Source organism: Rutilus rutilus, assembly GCF_951802725.1.
Source record: "Rutilus rutilus genome assembly, chromosome: 8".
Lineage (NCBI taxonomy): Eukaryota > Metazoa > Chordata > Actinopteri > Cypriniformes > Leuciscidae > Rutilus > Rutilus rutilus.
This window is the reverse complement of record NC_140222.1, coordinates 6,680,059-6,697,281: the sequence shown is the minus strand read 5'-3', so window position 1 is coordinate 6,697,281 and position 17,223 is coordinate 6,680,059. Positions and strand designations below refer to the sequence as shown.

The 17,223-nt window shown below is 37.7% G+C and overlaps 1 protein-coding gene across 2 annotated transcripts; it reads right to left on the bottom strand.

Moving 5' to 3' along the window:
* Window positions 1–1,774: 1,774 nt before the first annotated feature.
* LOC311294923 (uncharacterized protein) lies at window positions 1,775–15,147 on the bottom strand. Of its 2 annotated transcripts, none has more exons than XM_084416018.1 (5): window positions 14,991–15,129; window positions 6,474–6,791; window positions 5,116–5,271; window positions 4,983–5,038; window positions 1,775–1,891 (listed from the first exon to the last, which is right to left on the bottom strand). In XM_084416018.1, exons 1-5 carry the CDS (start codon window positions 15,034–15,036, stop codon window positions 1,856–1,858), a joined length of 612 nt encoding a protein of 203 aa, XP_084272144.1. In that variant the 5' UTR covers window positions 15,037–15,129; the 3' UTR covers window positions 1,775–1,855. The 2 variants fall into 2 exon arrangements, with proteins under 2 accessions (XP_084272144.1, XP_084272143.1); XM_084416017.1 differs by lacking the exon at window positions 1,775–1,891 and adding an exon at window positions 2,528–2,814 and having other exon boundaries at window positions 14,991–15,147.
* Between the last annotated feature and the right edge of the window lie 2,076 nt (window positions 15,148–17,223).

Here is a 17,223-nt window from a genome sequence, read left to right as displayed (position 1 = left end):
TAATGCAAATGAAATTTCAACTAGATCGATATTAATCAACCTTTTACTAGCCAAGTTAAAATAACTTATTTTCTTTGTTACTTTCACTTAACTAGGTTAAGTAAAGTTTACTTAATTCCATATTCCAAGTAAATTTAACTTAAAGATTTCTAATTAAAGCTACTGATAAATATGTTTAGGTTTTTACTTGGCAAATATTTGTAAATTTACTAGCATTTTCTGAGTGGACAAAGTTGCCTAGCTTTTTTCAAGTAAATCCTACTCCAAATTTTTTTCAGTGTACCAAGACATCACAGCTGAACACTGCCAGGGGTGGATAAGGCATGTTACTGTAAAAGATTCTTCCCAAGATGCCATGCCAGAGAAGATATCAGGTGTGATGTGGATGAGAACATCTTTTTCTGTTTGTATATTTTGTATTTTCACATACAGTAATACTGTAAATGGCAGCTATATTGCATATTTTTGTTATCTTGCAGAAATGTCCTGTTGCAAATAAAGCCGTTACTGCAGCAATTCTGTCTCTGTCTTCTTTTTTCATAAACCATACATTCAATAAAGCTACTCTAAGAAGAGTCATTTATTTTGTTGTATTGAATTTCTGCTGCAAAAAAACAACAACAAAATGCATGCATTTACTGAACCCAAACAAAACAAAAATGTAGAGAGACTTCAAAAGAAACTGCAGTGCAAAACACAATCTATGATCAATACAATATACTGTCTATTGTAGGCTATAAGGGCAGACCTGACACACATAAAATAATGCAGTTTCTGTAATTCCATCTGATGTTAGTGTTTTTATGACATTGTGCTATGATTGACTAAATGTTCCTGTTGGAAGAGAACATGTGTTAGTGTTTTGGTAGACATGTTGTATTGTTTTAGTGTATTATTGTATTTTGAAAATTAGTGTTCGAGTTTAGTTTACAATGTGTGATTTTGAGCATGAAATTAACTGTTTTGCCAATTGTGTGTTGTAGGTGTGTTGGTGTGTTAAGAGTTTAGGAAATTTGTTAAAAGTATTGAAAAATATGTCATAGCAATCGTAAAAAAACTGTAACACTGTATTGTATATTTTTCTTGTAGTAAATCTGCAGCTAGAACATGTAACAGAGTTAGTTTTATGAATAAAATAATAAAATAATATTTTAGCTGTATATGTTGTCTATGCCAGAATATATTAAAAGAAAAACAAACTAATTGGTAATATTAAAAATAAATAAATAAATAAATAAATAAATAATGTTTTTACAGATAGGCTATAAGAAGCACCTGTGAAAAGAGTAGAAATAAAGCTGTATATGGTACACTGCTGAAATATTTAAAATATACATAAAGTTTGTATTCCTCTGAATAAATCATGAGAGACTCTTGAACCTCAGAGTGAGAAACTTTATTGATAAAGGCAAGAAAATACATATGACAAATATACAGCAGTAGTAAAGAGAGATCTGTGTGCCTCTTCATTCACTTTTTTTTTGTATCTGAGAGAAGTTATAAACAATAAAGTGACACTGTTAAAATCTGACACTGCAAGAGAGCACAAACTCAAATAATCATCAGTATTTATTATGAAAAAAACACTAGAAGAACAAAAACACACTTGAAGAAACTTTAAAGTTCAGCGTTCTGCTTTAGATTTCGATACTTCCTGAAAAAGATGAACATATCAAGGCATATATATCTGACATACATTAAAATATGCAGTATCATTTTGTGTGAAATGACATCATCAATCATGTACCTGATGTGTGAATATGTGCTTGATCTCGTTCAGCTCTTCTGGATCTGATCTCATAAACCACAATAATGACAGTAGCCACGCCCACCAGAGCAGAGAGGACCAATCGGATCACAGCTTCAGTAGGACCACACCAGTGGACAGAGTCTGAGGAATAAACACATCAAACTGAGATCAGATCAGTCAATAAACACTAATATCAGCGCTGACATCAACTAATATTTCTGAATACACAGAAATATGATCAACAATATTATATTCAGTTCTTATATGATTTGTCATTTCAAACTCTAAAATGATTCAACAATTCAATATATACAAATAGTGAATAAAATAAGAATATTTGATGGACAAGACTAATAATCTCTACTCACCATAGACAGAAACTCTGAACGGCTAGAGAATACCCATAATGCACTGTGAGAGTCGCGTGCTGAATGAGAAGATGTGCCACAGCTGAATTAATCGTTTTCAAACCCGTGCTGGTCCAGTGTAATATCATATAAATTCCTTTTTAATTTATTATTCAATTGTTTAATTACAGTTTACATGCTAGTTTCCATAGCAGAGGTCAGGATAAATCGTTTCACTACTGGAGCTGCAAGACTGCTACGCCCTTTATTTATTATTAAACAGCACAAATTATGCAAAAGCTCAGCCCTTCCAGTGAACTCAGTGTCCGAATTCACTCCGTCAAGTGGACTATATTAGTGGAGTAATGTAGGGAACAGTGAATGAGGGTATAGGGGATTTCAGAGACAGCAATGGAGAGACTCTTGAACCTCAGAGAGAGAAAACTTTATTGATGAACACAAGCAGACACATATGGAGGATAAAGCATGTTATACTAAATATTTAAAATGGTATTTGGTAATCTACTGTATTTATCATTCAGGATCACAATAAACTCATCAAAGATCACTTAGAGGAAATATAAATGACAAAACAACAAATCAGATTATATGTGAAACAGTAATAAACTGTAAAGACAGATGCAGTTGTTGTGATCAGATCATCATTTGTGATTAAAATGTGAAATATGTGTAAATCACCTCCGTCATCTCAGATTCCTGTAACACAAACACAAAAGGAGAAAAACAAACTTGATACAAACATAATCAATGAAAATTTAAAAATGAGTTTTGAGGATTGTGATAGAGATATTTTATGTAATGGGTATTTTCAACATTAAATGTACAGAGAAATGCAGATTAAGGATGCTAGCTGCCAATCTTGCTAATGAGAGACCCATCGACGCCAGAGTTCAGAGCTGAGAAGAGCGCATCCAGTACATCACGCCAAACAACCTGTTGCTTGGTCGAGCCACACAAAGTGGAGACTTCAAAACTGTTGACTACACCATTTATCCATTCGAGAGACTCAAAGAAATACAAACTATAGTCAACAACTTCTGGAAGTCCTGGAGCCAACTCACTGGTCCGAACCTGTTCATTCGCAGTAAGTGGCATACTGCTGAAAGGAACGTTGCTGTTGGAGAAGTAGTTTGGCTCTGTGACCAAAACGCACTGAGAGGGCAGTTCAGACTTGCAAGAGTCGTCGGCGTGAATCCTGATTCCAGAAGTGTTGTTCGAGATGTTTATGTGAGGGTCTCTCTAAGCTCCAGCATTTCGGTGAGAAATCCCAAACCGAGTGCCAGAGATCCCGAATCGAGTACCATTCTGCATCGGGACGTCCGGTGCCTTGTGGTCCTTGTACCGGTGGAAGATCAGGTCAGAGACCAGCCCACTCGAGAGTGCGATCTTTCCGGGTATTGCCACGTAAAAGATCGAGTGGGAGGTGTCATGCTAACCTGGTGGAGGTGTGGCTGTCTTCCATGTACCCGTCATTTCTTTTTCCTTCATGCCGCCTCCCCTGCTCTGCATGCCAGCCCGCACGTGACTGTGCGCGCGCTCTGGTGTAGGCTCAACCAGGTGAATTGACCAATTGCCGTGGACGTGGTTGTATACAAGAGATAACAACGATATAAATACTGTTCGTTTTCTCACACAAACCGCTCGTTTCGTGTCTTAGGCCATCAATGTGTACTAACGATGGGGAATTGTTTTAATTTGGACTCTGTGCATGCTCTTTGAGACCGTGACCATAGACCTGCATGATATGACTGTCAGACAAGGATGGTTTGACCTAAAAATATCAAAATTGAAACTACTGCGGAAAAAAAGACACCTACATCTTGGATGCCCTTGGGGTAAGCTAAAACAAACCAAAATTTAATTTCAAAGTGAACTATCCCTTTAAAACGCCTTTGGAATGGGAGGAGCTAGAAAGTAATATTCAGTTGGTAGTCATATACAATTTCACCGCTAGATGGGAGTAAATCCCACACAGTGTAGCTTTAAAGGTTTTTCACCTGTTACATCTGATCCTGATCCTACAACTGATCAAATAAATATTATTCTGAGTGAAATCCCAAGTCTGGTCCTTTTCAAGTGTGGACACCTCACAGTTAAAATACACTTGTCAGTGTGATTGAGGTAGGAATAGAAGTACTAAAGATTCTACTCTCAGAAGACCATCGCAGAGACAGTGATAGTGTTGAAGACTATAGAGCCACCCTCGGGGTGAGGCGGTGATACTCTGAGTTAGAGTTACTCTGATCCTGTGTCGGACCAGCATACACCTGAGAAGGACGGTGAGAGTGTATAGATGATAAAGACCTGTGTGCTCATGTGTGATTGAGGTAGTGATAGTAACTGAGTATTATCAGATAGATACAAATCAGTTTTTTTTTTTTTTTTGCATTGACTAATTTTGTGTTTGTTCATAATGTAGGAGTTTCTGTCTTTTAAATTTTATTATGAAACTTTATAACACAAGAACAACTTTAACAGTACCAAAAATAAAAACCAACAAGAGAGACTCTGGAAACCAGTGGTTCCCAAAACTGTCCTGAAGGACCCCCAACACTGCACGTTTTCTTTGTCTCCCTAATCAAACACACCTGATTCAACTCATCAGCTCATTATTACATGGGTTAACAAGGAAAACGTGCAGTTTTGGGGGTACTCCAGGACAGGTTTGGGAACCACTGCTGTAAACCATAAAACTTGTTAAACAACAACACATATTATACCGCACACTGCCAAATATATGTTCAACAAGTTTGTTGTAAAGTAGTTTGCGGAATGAAATCATACACATTTTAAACAGGAATATTGCTATATGCTCTGTGGTTATTTATTAATTGAACTGACTGAAATGACTCAGAGACACTTACCTTCATTTGTCCAAAGTGTTTATAGAGAGTTGCATCAGTTTGATCATGATTCTGATCTGTAATTACACACACGTTCAATCAAAACATGAATAATATTGTTTTTAAGGATGTTCAAGCTGTAGTTTCACTTTACCTTCATCTCTGTGTTTACTGTTACAAAACATCCCAAATATAGCCACAATCAGCAGAAAACCAGCAGCAGGAACAGCAGCAGTAGAGATCAGCACTATCAGAGAAACTAAGTATATAGGATCTGAAGGAGGACCTGAAGGAGGACCTGAAGGAGAACCTGAAGGAGAACGTGAAGAAATGTGTGGGTCTGGTGTTATAGCAGAGAAAGAAAGACAGTCTTTAGTCTGAGTGAATGTGTCTGATCTACAACAGAAGACAGAGATCAGCTCAATAAATAAACACTATATAGTCAAATTTAACAAGATTACACTGCCAGAGAAGAACATGTCATATAAAAATGCACAATCTTAAATGAGTAAGTGGTTTGTTTGTTTGTTTGTTTGTTTGTTTTGTAAACTTAATGAATAATTATTTGTGTTGCTGGGCCAGAACTAATCTGGAGAAATGTATATCTAAACCAAGCGACGATGGAGGACACACTAGTTTATACATTATTATTAGGTTCTCAGGAGTAATCTTCATCCAGATTAGCCATGTGGGAACAAGACCTCGGATTGGAGATAGACAAGGAAAACAGGTCTGTGAGGAAAACAGCAGACTAAAACTCTTACAGTACAATTTTGCTATGCTTACTTATATAACTCTGGTATATTACACACCAGATACTTCAACGGAACAGAGCGAAAGCCACATTAATTTATTGTATGTGGGAATGTGATAAAATATCAGAGTTTTGGAAATAATTCAATAATATGATATGGCATATAGCTCTGGATTCTGGGTGTTTCATTATCCAGATAACTGGAATATTAAAAAGGACAATCAAGTATTGATAGACATGTATTCTGCCAAATGGCTCATCAAAAGGGTGGTGGGTGGTGATGGCGCAGTGGATAAGACACATGCCTTTGGTGTGAGAGACCCGGGTTCGAATCCACTGTGAGACACCAATGTGTCCCTGAGCAAGACACTTAACCCCTAGTTGCTCCAGAGGTGTGCGACCTCTGACATGTATAGAAATGTATGAAATGCTTGATATTAGGTATTACCGGTATATTAATATGAAATATTTAAATGTGCACTATATTAACCCTACTTTATTGCTTATATGTGGTTATTATTGACTGCAATATATTGTTAACTCTGACTCCCAAAGTACATAATGCATTATACAATGTCGGTTTGTGCTATTGCACTTTTCATGTATGAGCCCTAGTTTTTTATAAGTTTTGGGGAATTATACGTGATGTACATTGTTGTGTAAGTGTTTAAGATAATTTCATTAAAAAAAATAGTATTAAATTATTATTTGTGTCAAAATATTTAATAAACCATTATTATTGTGTAATTGTGTCTCACCATAGACAGTAACACTGAATCTGTGTTTAGTTGTTGAGCTGCTGCGGCTGATCTTAACTTCATAAAGTCCATCATGTTCAGGTCTGATGTTCATGATGGTCAGAGATCCAGTCTTCTTGTCCAGCTTCAGTCTGTCTCTGAATCTCCCATCAAGATTATCAGGGATCATGATAATGTTCACTCCATTGGTTTTAGCAATAAGAGTTCCAAACCTCCACAATATCTCTTCATCTTTCTGTATTTCAGTAAGACGAGAGTTTAGAGTAACTGAATCTCCCTCCATCACTGACACTGACTCCTCTTCATCACCAAACACACCTGAGGAACAAACAGAAAAAGTAGGCTAACCTGTTAGAGATTTAAATAACATCTACACAACAGAACAGACACAACAGAAGCAAAATGGTGTTAAAATGGCATGAATCATTGCATCTCATTGTGGCGGGGGAGGTCTGCGACGGGAGAGCGGGGAGACGAGCGGCGGTAAGTAGGTCAAGTGCAAAATGATTTACACCTGTGTCTCGTTGCAGTAATTGGCGTGGAGACCGCATATAAACCAGACAGGAACCAGCGATCGAGAAGAGAGGACTGAGGACTCGTGGGGATTGTGAACAGAGGACTCTGATCGAGAGAAATTTTAATTTCTCTTTTTAAAGAATTTAAGCTTTATTAAAGACAGGTTGTATCGAGTGACCCAAGACACTCGGACAAAGGAAGAAACAACCCAATTGTTAGTACCACGAGCCGTCAGGAAATGCTTTTCCAGACGGCGCATTGTAATCCGATGGCAGAGCATCTAGGGATGACAGCTACGTTAAATCGTCTAATGACCCAATTCTTTTGGCCGGGCATTCACAAGAACGTGCGCAGATGGTGCGCGTCATGTCAGGAATGTCAGTTGGTGAACCCACCGGCTGCCCCAAAAGCGCCATTGCGCCCTCTACCTCTTGTGTCGGTCCCCTTCGAATGAATTGGTACGGACCTCATTGGGCCATTAGAATGGTCAGCACGGGGACATCGCTTTGCGTTAGTTATAGTAGACTATGCAATGCAATATCCCGAAGCAGTGGCACTCCGCACCATATCAGCTAAGAGTGTGGCGGACGCCCTGTTTCGTTTAATCTCCCGCGTGGGAATCCCGAAAGAGATTCTCACGGATCAGGGCACCGAGTTTAAGCGAGTTGTACGAATTATTGGCCATTAAATCGGTGCGCACCAGCGCCTATCACCCACAAACGGATGGTCTGGTCGAACGGTTTAATCGCACTTGATGATTCGTAAATTCGTACAAGACGACGCGAAAAATTGGGACAGATGGCTAGAACCCCTCTTATTCGCTGTGCGCGAAGTCCCGCAAGCATCCACAGGGTTTTCCCCCTTTGAGCTTCTTTATGGACGTCAGCTCCATGGGGTTTTAGACATCCTAAAAGAAACTTGGGAGGACGGACGCTCAGATAGCAAAAAATGAAATTCAGTATGTCATGGACCTGAGAGCAAAACTCCATATACTGGGGCGGCTCTCTATGGAGAATTTGCTTCAGGCTCAGGACAGACAAAGCCGGCTGTATTACAGGGGAACTAAGCTTCAAAAGTTTGCACCAGGAGATAAAGTGCTCGTTTTACTACCAACCTCCAGCTCCAAATTGTTAGTGAAGTGGCAAGATCTCAATTATGAGGTAATACGAACAGACAGAGGCGATTCACGGCAAATCTACCACCTCAACCTTCTAAAAAAATGGAGTGAGTAGGAGTCAGTGTTGCTTGCGACAGCAGTGAGCGGAGAGGAGGATCTCGGGCCAGAAGCGATCATCAAAGAAAAATCTCTCGCCCAGGCCCCGCGGGGGATCACCTCTCGCCCTCGCAGCTCACTGACATCACAAGATTACAAACAGAGTTTGCAGATGTGTTTTCACCCCTGCCTGGTCATACTAATCTGATTCAGCACCATATTGAAACAGAGCCGGGCGTGGTGGTTCGCGGCCGGCCGTACAGGTTGCCTGAACACAAAAAAAAGTGGTTCAGACGGAATTAGAGGCAATGCTGGAGATGGGAGTAATTGAGGAGTCCCATAGTGACTGGGCGAGCCCGATAGTTTTAGTTCCTAAAACTGATGGCTCAGTACGGTGATGTGTGGACTATCGCATGGTGAACGCAGTGTCGAAGTTCGATGCATATTACACTCAATTAGTAAAAATTTATCATTTTAAATCGAATTTATTAGACCTATCAACTGGTGTTCCACAAGGGTCCATACTGGGCCCAATTCTTTTTAGCTTGTATATTAATGATTTACCTAAGGAGTGTGAACAATGTAATATTCTAATGTATGCTGACGATACAGTAATTTTTACACATGGTAAAAATGCAGAAGAGGTTGCAAAAAAGTTGACAGACGTTATGGTAAAAGTTACATCCTGGCTAAATCAGAGTTTTCTGAGGTTAAATGTGTCAAAAACAGTCTGTATGTTATTTTCTAAAGGACGTAGGCCTGATATAAAGCAGGACATTTTTATTTCAGGAGAAAGATTACAGGTCGTTTCAGAATGTAAATATTTAGGGGTACATCTGGACTCCTGTCTTGGTTTTAAAACTCACATAAAAAAAGTTTGCAAAAAGATTAAATTTAATTTGGTTAACTTTAGGTTTATTAGAAATTGTTTATCAAATGAGGCAGCAAAGATATATTTTCACTCTATGATTCTTTCTCATGTCACATATTGTTTGACAAGTTGGTCAAATACACATTCTATAGTCCTAAAACCATTAGAATCACTATACAAACAAGCACTTAACATTTTAGATAAAAAACAATTCAGCTTTCATCATTGTCACATTTTAAATAAGTATAACTTGTTTAACTGGGAAATTTTAATCAACTTTAAAAATGTTTGTTTAGTTTATAAGATCATGCATGGTTTGGCTCCTCCTCCTTTGGCTGATTTTATTAAATTTAAATCTATTGAAAACAGAATTACAAGAGGAGCAATTAGAGCGGATTGTATAATTCCACGTAGGAAAACATCGTTTGGCCAAGCTGTTTTCTCATACAGAGCTTCACATCAGTGGAATACTGTACCTCACTCAATTAGAGAGTGCTCAACATTTAACTCTTTTAAGCTTAATCTTAAGAAATGGCTTCTTCATAACCAACAATGTGAACATTAATGCTGCTCCTCTATTATTATTATTATTATTATTAATCTTATTATTAATTTTATTATAGACCTAATCAGTCATATTTAACTCATAACAATTTTTTTTCTATTGTGTGTACAGATGGTGGACAACCAGAATCCCTATTACCGCCGCGCCAGCTGCCGCGGCGAAATCACCGCGGCGAAAATAAACCAGCCGCATTTCAAAGTCGTTCCCGAAATGACCGCCAGGTGGCGCAAAGGGACATTGTGCAAAACAGCAGCAATTGCCGTATTTTAAAATGTAAGTGGGTTAAATATAAAACCCTAAGCCTAATAGGCATATTTTTCATATATATAAATAGGCCTATAGGCTACAACAGAATAGAACCAAAGATAGAATCAATTTTAGAGCTGAAAAAATAGAATCAAAAGTTAAAAATAGAGACGATATTAGGAGCAATGACGCGGAATATTTTTACTATTCTATTGAGGAATTAGATAAATGAAGAGCTCTCGAGAGCGATACAATTGCATAGTAATTTATAGTGATTTCAAAAGCAGTATAAAAAAAAAAATACATGGAGTAGTGTGGCATAATTTTTGAGAGATTACTCGGAACGCGTTTTAGTTAAGATCCCGGTTTCAATGCCCTTAATGTATATAGGCTAGGCTACTGCTTTAAAAAAATGTCACAACGCGTTTTGAGATTGTTTTGAATTAAACATTGAAGTTTAAAATGTAGTGTTTTGGCACACCAGGCCGAGTGGCGTTAGGCATTGTTAAAAAATCAGGTTTTATTCTGGCATGTTGAATTGGCGTTAGATTTTTTTTTTAGATTTATTAGATTTAGATTTTAGATTTCGTTAGATTTATTTTTCTCATAACAGCTAAACTAACTAATATATGCCTTGTCTTAATATGACCTACTTAATATAGGCAATAGGCATATAATAGCCTATATAATAAATTAGCAAAACTTGGCCACTAAATATTTAATTTTCAATTATTTTAATTATCACAATTAAAGTTTTAATTTTATTAAATTGAACAAGCGCAACAATCAGCATTTAATCAAATATTCTAAAAGATGTATTATTAATAATAATGTTATTTCAACATAATATTTCGTTTTTTCGACATAATGTGTGCGTGCAACAAGCAAGATGTGTATTTGTAAATCCGGTGATGCGTGCATTGATTTTTATCAATAAACAAGTGTTTTCTGACAGTGTCGACTGCAAAGATGAAGTTGACGATCGCCATATTTATAGTGAATGCACATAAAGACATAATCAGAGAGTAGCCTTTTTCTTTTCGTTTTGAATTATTTCGTTTGAAGACATTTCAAGCTTTGTGTATTTGATGTATTTATCATGTATGTGTGAGGCATACGCTGAGTTTCGTTAAGTTAGGAGGATGAGATGCGCTCCAGCTGACGTGCAATGCAAGTGACCGCGCGGGCGCCTCCATGATTAGTGTCTGTTATATTTGCTTCTCTTACTTATTTAAATCCAGGCAATTGGTTGATGAAAAATTGATTAAAATTAAGATACAATTTATAGAAAACGAAATTCACTTTAAAGAAAGGTTTTCTACTAAACAAAACTTAATATCCCACTCCATATCCATCTCTCGATATAATGCATCCTATCTTACTCGTGCTGTTCACTTTTCATATTCAACATAGATGGAAAAAAATAACATTATAATATTTTAACAAATATGATACTAAATGAGATTATTTAATGGCTACAACAGTATAGTAGGCCTATAGACTTTTTTTTTTAGAATAGAATTTTGCTGTGCACTTGCATATTAGTGTCAGCTGGGAAGGAAATATAGAGACCAGACCTCTTGGAACTTTAATTGAATACATAGCGTTGGTAAAGCATACTGAAATTACATCCCTACAAATGTATTAGGCCCTACTGAAAATAAATGTATCGAATTTAAGCAAAGTAGCCTAAATGTTAAGACTGTAAGCCCTTTGCTTTTTTACGTAGCCTATAAAGGACTCTTATAGCCGACTTTGTGTTAATTTAATTTGTAGAGGATTTTTTTTAACTCAAACATTAACACTGAAATAAATGAAACTAAATTATTGTAAATTTTGTACAATTTTTGTAATATTTTGTTTTAAATGTATTTTTACATATTTTTCTTTCGTTAATGTTAACCAATTCTGTTGTAGCATAATAGGCCTATATTTTTTCCCTAAAAGTTTGTTTTATTCTCTGCTTTGTTTGTTTATATTTTTACATATTCAATCAGTCTCATTTTTGTTCAAATAATGAAATTTTTTTTTTTTTTTTTTTTTTTTACAAGATCTTGCGCCATGTTTCTTTTTTTTCAATTTTTTTTTTTTTTTAAATAAACAGATAGGAAACTTACCTTTTAAAATGCCGCAGTTGCTGCCGTTTTGCCCTGTCACTTGTGCCACCCGGTATAGCCTAGTCATTTCGCGAACGACTTTGAAATTCGACTGGTTTATTTTTGCTGCGGCAGTAATAGGCATTGTGGTTGATTATTTATTAAATAATTAAATTGATAATCATAACAACATGTAAGCCTATTTAATTCTGAATATAACAAAGAATGCTTAAACCGACTAACATCGGTTAGTAACTGCAAGTCCTGAAAATGTTTTAATTTTACGTAAGTAAATGACAAGTAACCTATTGACATAGCCTTTCTAAATTATAGAAAAACTGGGCACACAATTGTAACGTGTCTACTTTGTTTAAATTTAATGAATTTGAATTCGTTTAACCACAATATTTATCTTGAATTTATCTATGGCCTCAGCTCAGATTACTGCCGCGGCAGATTACGTCATAAAGAGAATAAACGGACACTTTTCAAAGTCTGTGATTACAGCGCCACTCAGCGGTAAAAGGCAGCAAATACACATCCCAATTTTACCGCCGCGGGAACGGCGGCGGTAAAAGTCTCATTCTGGTTGTCCACCATCTGTATATTGTCTTTTTGTATAATGTTCTTAATTGTATTTTATAGAGGTGTTTACAAGTTCTAGATTTATGATTGTTGTAGTGTATTTTTTCTTTTTTCTAGTTTAGAGCCTAATAACATCCGGCAAAGGGACTACCAATGAAAACTAGCCTTCGGGCTAATTTGGGTACATTTACATTTATGAATGTTAATTAATGTACATTGTCCCTTTTCTAAATAAATAAATAAATAAATAAAAATATCCAATGCCGCGGATTGACGAGCTGCTTGATCGGTTAGGTAAGTTTTTATTCGACACTGGACTTAAAGGGGTCATATAATAGTACATGCACTTTTACAAGTTGATTGCACTGAAATGTCTGTTGGGAGTGCCAGTACACAACCATCCTATTATGATAAAAATCCATCCAGTGGTTTTGTTTTAATCTCCTTATATGTTTTCCCCTTCATTATATTGAGCCGTTCGATATTGTGACGTCACAATATCCAACGCCCCTCCCGCGATTGTTGACTGACAGCCGTGTTTCAACACAAGACCCGCCCTGAGCGAGCTGTGACAGCTATCGTCATAGTAGTCTGCCATTGTTGATATGCTGGAGCAGAATGGCGTCTAAGCGATTGTGGTGTTCTGTTCTTAGATGTAATAAGGAACACAGCAGTCATTTTACTGTTCTGAAATCAGACCCGCTGAAGACGCAGTGGCTGAGTTTTGTTTTTGAAGGAAATATTCCCAACGATCAATCTAAATGCCATTATGTTTGCGCTAATCATTTCTCACCAGACTGCTTTTTAAACGAGTATCAGTATAAAGCTGGTTTTGCTAAGAGGCTGCTACTGAAAAACGAATCTGTACCAACTATTCGTGTGCCTGCTGCAATTCCAGAAGAAGTAAGTATAACATTTTATTAACCTGTATATTAATCTTTGCAAATCGCTTGCACTTTATGATGAATGTGGCTAATGTTTACACTCATTACTGCATCGTAGGGTACATTACGGCATGTTTTCTATGTAACGAGTCTAACGACGTTCTCAAAACAACTTGACAACAACTCAAATCCTATACTGTATAATAATGAACAACGCATTATGGTTAATGTGTTATAAAAACTGTGTACACAGGTGTTATAGTTAACGTGGTAACACTAAGTTACACCTGGTTTACTTGTACTAAGTATAATGTTTTATTAACCTGTATATTAATCATTGTCATAATGCAATGAACATAAACGTACTTTACAACAAATTATTAGGTATCTTTCAACTACTGCTAGAAACAGTCAACACAGAGATAATGTTACGCAATACGCATCATTGAGAAGCCTAACATTTACAAAAAAAGTTTTTCAGCATCAATCTGTCAACGAACTAACCTATACATAAGTAAAGTTAAACACATAGCGTTTGTATCTCACTATTCTACCGTGCCAGTACATACAAAAATAGATCAAAATGACATTACGTTAACCAACCAATCAGAAACGTCCTGTCCGAGCCGTAATGGTCGAACTTCTTCGGGGCCGTCATCTTGTTCAGAGTCCGACTCGGGTTCAAATTGGTATGGTTGCAAAGACGTATCCCCAGAAACTCCCGTTGCCATTCTTGTTCCAAAATATAACCTCAACTGTTGTCAAGGCAACGGTCCACGTGCGTTGTTTCAGAACGCCCCACAGAACAGAGGGGCAGGGTGAGCAAAGCTCATTATCATTTAAAGACACATGCACTGAAACGGTGTGCTGAAAACAGAGCTGTTTTTGACCAGGTAAAATTAGTGTTTTCTTACAATACTAATGAGAATTTTTAATTAAAGTATATTACAAACTTTTAATTTAGACCCTAAAGAAACATATTAGCTTGTACAAAAATGGCATTATATGACCCCTTTAACGAAAGGATATTGGCAGATCCCCTTATCTCCCATGTCCAAAGAAAAAACATGCCTTTTGGATTACACCAATTTGTGACACTTCCTTTCGGGCTGTTCGGGGCCCCGGCCATGTTTCAGCGCCTCATGGACAGAGTTCTGCGGCCCAATGCTGCATATGCCGCTGCTTACTTGGATGATATCATCATCTACAGTAATGACTGGCAGCGGCATATGGAGCATTTGTAATAAAATACCCAAGAGCCTCAGCCAGCCGACCCCGGTCTCCTTCCTTCTCACATTCACAAACAAGGGAATTTTACACTCATATTAAATAAAACTCTGATTTGCACGGCTGGAACTGAACTTGGTCTGATCTCCACACAACATCAAACACACAAGACACTTTTACTTCAGACGAGAATCACGTCACACTGAAACTAATGCTGTTTGAGCTTCAGTGTTTTATAGAACCAACATTTAGAGAAACAAACAGTGAATCTGATGCAGAAACAACTGAAGCCATAAAAACACATTTAAACTCACCATCCAGACGCCAGAAACACAAGCAGAGCAAAACAGGGAGAAACATCTTCAACGGTTTCAGTCCACAAATATGAAAAGACAAACTCTTCAAAACTGGTTCAGTAATAAAAATGACAGACGCACTGATGTGAAGCTGCTCTGTAGTAAAGTGAAGTGAAACTCTACAATTACTTAAAATAACTGCCTATTTATTCAGTGTTAATGGGTGTGACCATCTAGCTCTATTTTGGATGATTAATTCACACTTTGATCATTGTCAGTTTGAGCTCCAGTAGGCCTCAACTTCCTGTAAGTCACTGGTGTGACTTTCAACAGAAATAAACTGACCAATAATGTGTTAAAAACATCTTAAAGCAACAGTTTGATCTTGTCATGAGATCCTGTGAGTGTTTGGCTCTGCTCTCTCCTGTAACTCTCTTCAGGACGTTTGTTGTTCATTTCTGATCAAATGTCTCGATTGTTACTCCTCTCAGACTGATTTCAGAGTTTCTCTAATGGCTGTATGGAGCAGGAACAGATCGCCTGCTATAACTGTGTGTATGAAAGTGTTCTCTGATATCTTCATATGAATAATAGTCAAATAAATATGCTCTATTAATACAAACTCACCAGGATGTTGAATATCTGTGTCAGGAACAGGAAATACTGCTGTAATCATGCCCGCCGACAGGGGGGGACAAACGGGTCTGTTGTCCCGGGCCCATATTAGAGGGGGGGCCCAGAACTGGGCCCTCATTAAATTATGGAATAATTGAAAATTATTTTGTTTAAATAGGCCCATTTGTGGAAATAAATATGTAATATTTGAGTTACATAAAAGCTTTTTGTTTGTTTTCTTCCTAATTGTCCTTGAAATAGTGGTCAAGAACCCCTCCACCCCCCAACACAAAAATGGTTTGGCCACTGATCAAAATTTGATGTTGTCATTTGATTTGAAGTTCAGTTCAGTTCAAAATGTCCGGTCAGCACAAGTCCGGTGCTCAGAAAAGGAAAGAAAAGAGAAGAATAGAAGAAGAAAAAAGAGCCCTGGGAGATTTTTTAAACAAATATTTAAAAAAAGGTGGTGACGGTGAAGCTGTAACTAGTAAAGTCAACGTAGAGCAAGGTAAGAAACAGCGCAGCCAACGTTTACGAGACTTGTCAGGGGTTTTCCTGCATAAGATTTTTTTTGAAGCAATTTTTTTTTTGTCCTGCCAAAGCCTTATTTGATCGGTGACTTATGTATAATAGAAGAATGAATGATTGCTGCGCTTGACAGGGCGATAACAGGGGGGAAGGAAGTCGACCGGAAGTTGAAGTCGGCTGCGTGCCGCCATCTTGTAGCAGAACTTCACCTGCAGTTAGCATCCCATTGACTCCCATTCATTTTGGCGTCACTTTGACAGCAAATAACTTTACATCTGAGGCGTTTAAAGACTCCATTTGTCCATTATTTATTTCTAAAGAAACACGACAATGTATAAAATGCTCCATTACCTTGTAGCTTATGTTATGGCCCCGTAGAAGCAGTTTTTGTAAAAGTAGGCTAACGATTGCGTCATAACCACACGACTCTCTGTCGCACAGTAGAGAGATTACCGTATGGACAGGAGGAGAAGCTCGCGGGCAATCGGGAGGACGTGTAGGCAAAATGACTATATAATTAATCAGAATACCTAGCAAAAGTTGCTCCTGCTCCAAGCTCATGGACAGCTCCTACTCACACTCTCCGTCTCTGCAAGATTCGGAAGGGAATGATTCAGATTTTTCTTGGCACAGCTACTAGAAGACAGACGGGTTGCTCACGTGGTCCGTGTAAAGCTTTGCTCGGTTTGAGTCTGCGCGTCAGGAAAGGAAGTGCTAAGAAATCGCTAAAAATGGGCTTCACTTGTCTCAATTGAGTTCCAATGGGGTCGCTGTGTCCATTTCTTTTACTGTCTATGGGCGATAACGACCAGAGAGAGCCCCGGCCGCGCGCGCGCACTCTCACGTCTTCAAACAACACGAGCGCTGTCTTGCGCTCTCTCCCTCGCGCATAATAATCAGTCAATTGACACGATAGTAAAAGGTCGGAAGACCGTAGTTTCACGTGGAGCATTTGGAGATTCTGAATTACCGCGGGGTGTGAATTGTGCTAAAAAAAAACTTTGCCTTATCTTTTCCAAAAAGCGATCCGCCCATTCAGCTGACATAAACCACAATTTCAGTAAACGAAAAAACCTATCCAGTGATGAAATGTTTTCTGTGTTGACAC